At 41.8% G+C, this 9,796-nt stretch overlaps 1 protein-coding gene across 2 annotated transcripts in view; it reads right to left on the bottom strand.

The window, feature by feature from the left end:
• The window catches only part of SLC15A2 (solute carrier family 15 (oligopeptide transporter), member 2), a 52,776-nt gene that overhangs the window by 25,678 nt on the left and 17,302 nt on the right, over positions 1-9,796 (bottom strand). Inside the window, exons 4-7 of one of the 2 annotated variants that reach the window (XM_011950829.1) lie at positions 8,391-8,483; positions 6,942-7,041; positions 4,753-4,843; positions 4,382-4,459 (exon numbers count right to left, since the gene is read on the bottom strand). In XM_011950829.1, the coding sequence (XP_011806219.1) occupies positions 4,382-4,459; positions 4,753-4,843; positions 6,942-7,041; positions 8,391-8,483 (362 nt within the window). The remainder of the gene's footprint in view (positions 1-4,381; positions 4,460-4,752; positions 4,844-6,941; positions 7,042-8,390; positions 8,484-9,796) is intronic. The other variant, XM_011950830.1, reaches the window with a different exon arrangement.

Below are 9,796 nucleotides of genomic sequence, written 5' to 3' on the forward strand. Positions count from 1 at the left end.
GTTAGCCAGGATGGTCTCGATCTCCTGACCTTGTGATCCGCCCGTCTCGGCCTCCCAAAGTGCTGGGATTACAGGTTTGAGCCACCGCGCCCGGCCCTGAGTGAGAACTTCAATCTCCGTCTTACTCTCTCTCTCCATTGGTTCCTTTTGGATGATAGCTTTTAACCAGTCAAGTGGTGCTTTTTCCAAACCCACCCATGGACCAATCAGCATGCACTCTCCCATTCAAAGCCCGTAAAAAACCCACACTGAGCCTCACAGACAGCTACCCACTTCGGGTCCCTTCTAGGAGTTCAGAGCTTTCCTTCTGCCACTCAATAAAATTCTTCTCTTCTCTGCTTTACTCACTCTCTGGTGTCCACACATCTCATTTCTCTTGGTCATGGGACAAGGACCCGGAACTTGCTGAACTGTGGGTGGTGGGAATGAAAGGGCTGTGACACCCTTGGTCAGCTCATCAAGCTGTGGGCAGCGAGAATAAAAGAGCTGTAACACGCTCCCGCTTGCTAGACTACAGAAGAAAGAGAGTTGTAACATGCTTCTGCTCGTTGAACTACGGGAGTGAACAACTGTAACATTTCTGGGGGCTCAGACCTCAGGAATTCCTGAGTAGGAGATGTAACATCCCTTAGGGCTCTGCGATTGGTAGCATCTCTGAGTTTTTGGGTGCCACCGTGTTCCCCTTGTCTAGATGCCACACCCAACACAGAAGCTGCTCGCTGCATGCATAGTACAGTCATGGGCTGAGCATGGAGCTGGGCACAGCATGGAGGTAGGCACAGGATCTGAGCAGGTGGGAGCCAAGTGCAGCCTACCAGGCTGAGCAGGTGGAGCAAGCCCAGTGGGCCAGAGCAAGGCCCAAACAGAGGCGGCAGGGGCCACAGAGATTTCTGGCTGACAAAGCAGCACCGAAGGTATCCTGTAGCATTTACTTCTCAGTCTCCTCCAATCAGTCTTCAGCCTCCACCATTCTACCATAACTGATACAATCATACCAGTGACCTCCTTGTTGGTATATTTAATAGACATCTGTCACCCCTATCTTAATCTCCCACTCAGTAACATTTATCACACTGAATGAATCCCTTCTTGAAATCCTCTTGGTATCCAAGATAGCACTACTACCACTTTGGCCATTCCTTCTTAGTCTTATTTGTGGGCTTTTCCTCTTTGCCTATCTTTTAAATCCTGGCACTCCTTGAAGTTTGAACCTATCCTCCTACCCCACTTTTTTTTTTTAACCTTACTCTTATCTTATTAGCTTTTAGTTATCTATCTTCATTTCATGGCTTATTGCTACCCATATACTAATGACTACAGATCTATATCTATAGTGCAAACATTTCTTCTAAGCTCTAATCCTGTATTTCCAAATAACTGTTTGGTAACTCCAGTTAAATATTCCAACTACATATAAAATGCAACATGTTCAAAACTAAATTTATCAACATTGCCCCAAACTGGCTTTTCCTCAGTATCTCAGTTAATGACCCCACTGCCTACCCAGCTGCTCAAGGTTCAGAACACTACATTAAACCTTGACGTATCTTCTCCCTCACTTAACATATGTAACCATTCTAAGGTTTGTTAATTCAACCAGGGCCAGATTAGGGTGAACTGACTGAGGCACTCATCTCAAGCACTAAATTTAAGCAAATATCAAAAAATTCAGTAATCAAAATAAATATTATCCTTGTCTTACCTGAACACAATCCTTTCTCTACATTATAGAAACATCATTGAGAAATTAAAATCTAGCAATTATTCATCTGTTAAAATGTTTTGAGAGTTCCCCACTCTCCCTCACAATGAAGTTCTAATTCCTTACTGGTTTAAAAGGCCCTTCATTATCTGGTTTCTGGCACTTTCTCCTCTTTATCGTTCTCATTCATGCTTTAGATAATCCGAATGCCTTTAAAGCTATTAAACATGTCATGCTATTTCTCAGCTCTTGTCTTACAGCAACTGTGTCCTCTTGCTGCATCACTTATAATTTCTTTATTGATTAACTGTTGTTCGGCCCTTAGGTCTCACCTTAAATGTCATTTCTTTAGGCAAACTTTTACAACCCCCAAAGTATTATTTATTTATTTATTTATTATTTTATTCATTTATTTATTTATGAGATGGGGCTTGTTCTGCTACCCAGGCTGAAGTGCAGTGGCACAATCATGGCTCACTGCAGCCTTGACCTTCCAGGCTCAAGCGATCCTCCCATCTCAGCTCCCAAATAGTTGGGATCATAGGTGTGTGCCATCATATTCCACTAATTTTTTTTTTCTTTTTTCTTTTTTTTGAGACAGAGTCTCGCTCTGCCGCCCAGGCTGGAGTGCAGTGGCCAGATCTCAGCTCACTGCAAGCTCCGCCTCCCAGGTGTACGCCATTCTCCTGCCTCAGCCTCCCGAGTAGCTGGGACTACAGGCACCCGCCACCTTGCCCGGCTAGTTTTTTGTTTTTTTTTAGTAGGGACGGGGTTTCACCGTGTTCGCCAGGATGGTCTCGATTTCCTGACCTCGTGATCCACCCGCCTTGGCTTCCCAAAGTGCTGGGATTACAGGCTTGAGCCACCATGCCGGGCCATATTCCACTAATTTTTAAATGTTTGTATAGATGGAGTCATGCTATGTTGTCCTGCCTCAGCCTCCCACAGGTGTGAGCCACTATGCCCGGTCCCTCAAGGTCTTAATTAAACATTCCTTCTATGTAGTTCCCATAGCTCTCTCTGTACTTTCCTAGATCATACTATGTTGATCTGGGAAATACTGATCATACTATATTGTAAATTCCTTTTACTTGTTTGCCTTCCTCTCCCTACTGAACTACATAGTTCTTTGGGAACATGAACTCTCCAGGTATCCAATTCACCAATGTGACCCCAATACCTAGCACATAATATGGCACACAACAGGTTCATTAAATGTTGGTTAAATAAATGAGTGAATGAAAAAATAAATTAATTGGCTGGGCGTGGTGGCTCATGCCTATAATCCTAGCACTTTGGGAGGCCAAGGCGGGTGGATCACAAGGTCAGGAGATCGAGACCATCCTGGCTAACACGGTGAAACTCCGTCTCTATTAAAAACACAAAAAATTAGCCAGGCATGGTGGCGGGTGCCTGTAGTCCCAGCTATTTGGAAGGCTGAGGCAGGAGAATGGCATGAACCCAGGAGGCAGAGCTTGCAGTGAGCCAAGATCATGCCACTGCACTCCAGCCTGGGTGACAGAGTGAGACTCTGTCTCAAAAAAGAAAAAAAAAAAAAAGAAATTAATTATAGTAAAAGATCAGAGAATTGAGTTATTGATTAGTACCCAGAAAACTGAAGCTGCTGACTAACAATGACAGCTAGCACTTAACATTTCATAATTGATAAAACATTTCATTTATATCATCTCTTTTTTATCTTTATAATTACTCTGTTGTGTAAATATTATTATCATGCAAATATTCGGGGAAATATGTGGCTTTGAATGAAGAAGGAAGTAGGGAATATATTATCACAGCTCACCTATAATAAGTTTCCTTGGCATTGGGAATTCTGAGTACTACTATCACCGCCCTCCCATCCACTCCCTGTTAGAAAATACACTGAACATTGAGTCTCTGGGCTGTTTTTCCTCTTTGAGCTCTTTATGGGTTTGCACTGGATATCTTCCAGGGGGGTGTCACGCTGAGGCTCAGAGTGAGAACAGGTTTCCAGGTCAATGATTAGAAATAATCATGCCCAAGTTTTCCCTCAGGCTGTGTAAAATAAGGAACACCACACCCCTCTTCTCTTCCAAGACTGGGTTCTCAGGGATAAAAAGAATGCCACTTGATTTAAGTTGCATTAATTTTCACCTACTTATTCACCTCCTCTTACTCTCTTTACTCAAGGGCAGGCTCTTTGGGGGCACTACAGGGGGGCACTACAGAGTAGGGCAGAAATGGCTAAACTTAGAAGCTGTTTTAAAAGGCTTAGAGAATTTAAAATCTTTTCCAATTACCAGATAAATAAGTATCACATGAAGTAAACTAGTTTGAAAGAGGGTTATCTTCCTTGCTTCCCTCTATATTGTAGTGTAGAGCAGTGGATCTCCACCTTGACTATACATTAGAATGACCCGAGATACTAAGAAATGCCCAAGTCCCTGACTTGCCCAGAGTTTGATCTTTTTTAAGCCTCCCCAGAAAGCATCTATGCAAACTTGGACACTTTTCTTGAAGTTTCTGACTTCATTCAGAATCTACCTCCAAAGTTGAGGGGAAACCCTTACAATAACTGTTACCCAATAGACCCTAGTGTGAGGATTGAATGAAACAGCTTGTGTAAAGTGCCTACATGATGCTTTACATGTGTCAGATATCAATGATTATTAGCTTCCTTTGCTTCACTGCACTTACCAAGTGCAATTACCATGAGCAATCCTGGAACTCCAAAAGCCAATGCATAGCAGTCTTCTCCAAAACACTGCACATCTCCTAAAGAAAATGGGATGTGAGGAGGAAAGTAATTCTGAGTCTTAAATATTTGATGTTTTATTCTACAAGCTCAGGTTGTCAAATAAACCTGAGCTTGTAGAATAGACATAACCATCCTCTTTCCTCCCATCACCCAATCCATAATTCTTCTTTTGGGCCAGACAAATCAAGACTAAAATAAATTTTCACAGGTTATCAAGCTCTTATAAAAGGAGACGATGGACAGGAGAAAGCCTTGAACAGCTTTTTGGCCGACCAGAGCAAAGCCTTTTCCCATCAGAAAAAATCCTAACCTCTCAGCATGGGTGTGATAAATGTAGAAATCAAGCTCCCTGCATTGATGGACAGGTAGAAGACTGAGAAGTATCTAGTCCGTTCCTCTGCCTGAAACAAACAGGATAAATCATCAGTGCAATGTGTCCCCTAGCTCCAGCCCCATTCCATGTTCAGATTCAGAGCTGAAGGTACATACAAAGAGAAAGATTCAGATATTGCCTCCATAATACCTGAATTTCATATTATTAATAGATATTTAAAAACATGGCTGGCTGACCCCAATCATTTACTCACCTTTCAAACTCCAGAGCAGCTTTAACATTCTTTTCCTCCCTTTGCATAGGTTAAAAATAATCTTCCTGTCTTCAGTGCCACTACTGTGTCCTGCATATAGCTATTTGAATATTAATGTCTTTGCATTAAGTGTCTGCATTTGTGTGTGTGTGTGTGTGTGTGTGTTTTGTTGTTTTTGTTTTTGTTTTTCTGAAATGGAGTCTCACTCTGTCGCCCAGGCTGGAGTGCAGTGGTGCAATCTCAGCTCACTGCAAACTCCGCCTCCCGGGCTCAAGCCATTCTCCTGCCTCTGCCTCCCGTAAATGTCTGTTTTGTCAGTATGTTGTGACTTTCTTTAGAGCAGAAATTTTATCTTACTAATTTCTGTAATCCCCAGTACCTTGCACAGCATCTGACATATATTAGGGACTCGATAAATGTTTATTGACTGTATTAACTAAGTGAATGCCTGATTTAGTTAAATAATAGATTTTATGGTAGGAGTGTGTGGTAGGAATAGTACCAGAACATAGGACAGTGGAGTCAACTGTTAATGAAGCAGGATAGTTCACCTAGTGCTTAAGGGAGATCTGCCAGAGAGTCTAAAAAGAAATCAGCAGGCTTAGAAGTGGCTAGTAGAAACCTGGCGGCGGATTCGTCCTACTAAGTGAAATATCTTTATGGAGCAGTTATCAAAAGAAACAACTTTCAAATAAAGTTGTTGATGTTTCATTCATTATACACTGACATGCTTCATTCTGACACCCCAGATCTCTCCCTGCCACATTAGAACAACAAGTCCTTCCCCATTGTGTATTTATAGTGTGTTTGGTTTCCTCTCCTGGTTTCAATTTAAACCTTATTCCACTCATCTGATTTGTATAGTTCATCATACATAGGGTCCCACTTGCCAAAAGTTGGTTCTTTCTCCAAAGTCAGCAAGCAATTATGATCTATGGACTCTTGGACAGATAAAGAGTATAAAATAACCCAAATGGTCTGAAAGGTAAGAAAAACACTAGAAGACAGGACAGCATAGCAGAGGCAGAAAGAGATAATAGGCATTATATCAGGATGGAAGAGGGAAAAGGAAAGAGAGAGAGAGAGTGGGGGGCGGGGAAAGAGAGAGAGAGAGAGAAGTGGTGAGGGGGAAAAAGAGAAACTGGAAAAAAGATAAACAGAGAAGAGGGAATGGATACATGAAGACAGACAAAACTGAAAACTGGAAACAAAAGTGAGGAAGCCAGAAATGTTGACAGATCTAGAAATAGACTACTTCCTTGTCTATTTGTCACTGCTTTCTCATAGAGGCCCATTTATTTTTCACCACTGGTAATGGAAAGTATTTAGGAAGAGAGGGAATGATCAGCCAGGGAAATTCATCTATAGACATTCATTATGTTTCCTTGCAATTGGTCATTTTCCCCTTTCATGGAATCTCAAAATGAGATGCTTAAATCATCTCTATACTACTCATCACCTCCCATTCCCAAAGTGCTTACCACATCTCTTCCTAAACACCTCAAGTTAGAGTAAACTTAACAATTGTTTGAAGTTTTTCCACCCATCAAACAAAACACTGGCTTCTTGGAGGCTTTCACTCACTGGTCTCAGGTTTAATCACTGACATCCTTCCAGCAGCTATAAGCAGCCATAGTATTCTCCTTAATTCTTATCCAAACTAACTATCCCCATTTCCTTCAACCTTTCCTCATAAGAAATGCCTTTTAGTTCATCTACCACCCTGGTCTCTTTCCTTTGAAACTGTTTCAGTTTTCCTCACTATTAATGACCAGTATCCAGCATTGAATACAACTGCTCAGGTAAGATCTGATCAGTAGATTACTTCAATCTTGGCAAATGGCTACCTGCCAGGTACCACTGTTAATGCTGGCTCTATATTCTTGAAAATACAAAATAACAGGATTCTTACATGTTTTTCTTCAAACTGGTCTCCACCAAAAGCTGCCACACAGGGTTTGATGCCTCCTGTCCCCAAAGCTATTAGACTCAGGCCGACCAATGATAGGACTCTGAAATGGAGAGGTGAGAATGCCAACCATGTTGATACTAAATGCACCCGTAGAGATGGACTACATAGCTGCAGAGGGGAAAAAATGTGTACAAGGGCAAAGATTCCCTTCACATTTCTACCCCGTGGGTACTTTCTATTTGCCTTTATTCCTAGGAGGTATTCATGGGCACTTACCATATTTATGATCCTTTGGCTTCTGCAAGAAAGTATGCATTACGTGGGAAGATTTCATCCCTGGTAGTTCCATTTACCCCTTACGAGCATCCGATAGAAACAGATACTGAAGGAACTCCAAAGTTAACACACTGGTTCCCAATCTTGTTTTAGTCAAAGGAGTACTTCAATAGAAAGACCTTTTAAGGACCCTGATCTCACATATCCTCACCAAAATTTAAAAAAATATATAAAATGTTCAAATTCATCATAACTAATAGCAACAGTGTCAAATTTGACGGGACACCAATGAGAAAGTAGTATTTATTAAATATCAAGGCCAGGTGCAGAGGCTATGCCAGCACTTTGAGAAGCCGAGGCGGGTGGATTACCTGAGGTCAGGAGTTCAAGACCAGCCTGGTCAACATGGTAAAACCCCGTCTCTACTAAAAATACAAAAATCAGCCAGGCGTGGTGGCGGGCACCTATAATCCCAGCTACTCGGGAGGCTGAGGTGGGAGAATCACTTGAACCCAGGAGGCAGAGACTTCAGTGAGCTGAAATCACCCCACTGTACTCCAGCCTGGGCAACAGAGCAAGACTCTGTCTAAAAACAAACAAACAAACAAAATTTCTAACTCATAGGATAAATACATGTACACAGGCACACAGGTGCATTATAACATGAATACATATAAACTGCTTCGTGAACAGCTGTAATCCTCTCTACTGACTGAACAAACAGACATCAGAATTTATCAAATGCCCCTGATCCCATAAACATCAATAGCAACTGAAATATATGGAACTACACATAAATGTAAATATTCGAAGCTTTGAGTATGACTTCTACAATTAATTATAAGGAAACATTATAGACTTTTTTTTTTAACCCTGGTAAAGTATAATTGCATGGATGAATAAAAAGGTGAGGGAATATGTAGGGTGTGAAGGTCTTGTTTATTTTCAAGCATATGAAGAGGATACTAACTAGGCATTCTACAAGTCCCAAAAACAGATGAGCTCAGATAAAGCGAGAAAGAGTTCAACTGGTCATAAGACTGTTTTTCTTAACCTCTTTTGTAGTAAAACTGTAGTTTGAAAATAAAGGGACATCTCTGGTAAGAAAATAGAAAATCATTTGTAACGAATGTTTGAGAAAAGTAGTTTAGTTGATTCCATGATTTTACTCACGTGTGTACCACTTGTCCTCCCAGTATTGGTAAGGCACCCAAGGACTTGATCACATGGCCAAGCACATACACCAAGGAGAGATAGATGATTGTCCTGTTGAGAGAGCTAAATCAGTGGGTCTAAAACCAGAACTGAGAGACTTGAATAACATAGACTTAGGTACTGTTCTCAGTGTGGGGATAAATGGAGGAGGAGGAGGAAGGAGTGGAGGAGGAAAGAATTATCTGAGAAATCCAAATAGAGACGATAATGGTGAATGAAGTAAACTGACTAGGAAGAAGGAGTGGAATTCTTCACTTTGTAGTGTTCAAGTTCCCTTCCTATACCCACCTTCCCCTTTCCCTCTACCCGCTCACTTCACACATACACAGAGAAACCCTACTTTGTACAGACATGACAAGAACAAGGTGGATTTGTAGCAAAAGTAACAATGTTTTAAAATGGGAGAACCAGTAGAAGAGGATATTTGGACCTTAGGCGTTTTTCTCAAGGAATGTCTTTTGCTGTAGGGAGCAAGAGGGGTCAAGGAAGAACTTCAGGTAAACAGGAATGGCTAACCCAAACGACTTCCTCAAAACTAAAGAAGCACTGGGAGGTAAAAAGCTCTCAGGTTCAGCCTGGGTAACTTGGATTCTTGGATTAATTGTAGTCTTCACCACAGTTTCTTCAGGGACAAGTTAACAAGGATAAGAAAGGAGTCAGGGACTTAGAATACACTGTCCAGTGATAAAAACCATGCAGTTGGAAGAAACATTCTGTTGTATTGTTTTCTCAAAGAACTTGAACAGCAAATAGAAAGTAGAAGAATAAGGAACTCTGCTAAGAACATATAGAGAGATTCACACATTGGAATATGGCACACTACAACATATATTCCTTATGTGTACTACCACACCAGCATTCCTACATACAAGTAGAATGTTAGCATTATAATGAACCTTGCAAATTATACAGTTTACACCTGCAATTCTTAAGGTGTTATATGCTAATGTGGAATACAGAGAATAGAATGGAATAAAGATAGCAAAGAGAGGCCGGAGATGTCAGAACTCTCAGGATGTGGATTTCTCATTCTAAGTGCCTAATCCTTGGGTCAGCTTTCTAGGGCAGGGACCTTAAAGGGTCTGGTGGGTCGGGGGCAGGAAGTTAGGTAACTAGGCTGGGCACGGTGACTCACGCCTGTAATCCCAGCACGTTGTGGGGCCAAGGCAGGTGGATCACGAGGTCAGGAGATGGAGACCATCCTGACCAACATGGTGAAACCCTGTCTCTACCAAAAATACAAAAATTAGCTGGACATAGGGACACGCGCCTATAATCACAGCTATGCGGGAGGCTGAAGCAGGAGAATTGCTTGAACTAGGAAGTCAGAGGTTGCAGTGAGTCAAGAGATGGCGCCACTGCAC

This window comes from Colobus angolensis, unplaced genomic scaffold (genome assembly GCF_000951035.1).
Source record: "Colobus angolensis palliatus isolate OR3802 unplaced genomic scaffold, Cang.pa_1.0 Scaffold31, whole genome shotgun sequence".
Classification (NCBI taxonomy): Eukaryota; Metazoa; Chordata; class Mammalia; order Primates; family Cercopithecidae; genus Colobus; species Colobus angolensis.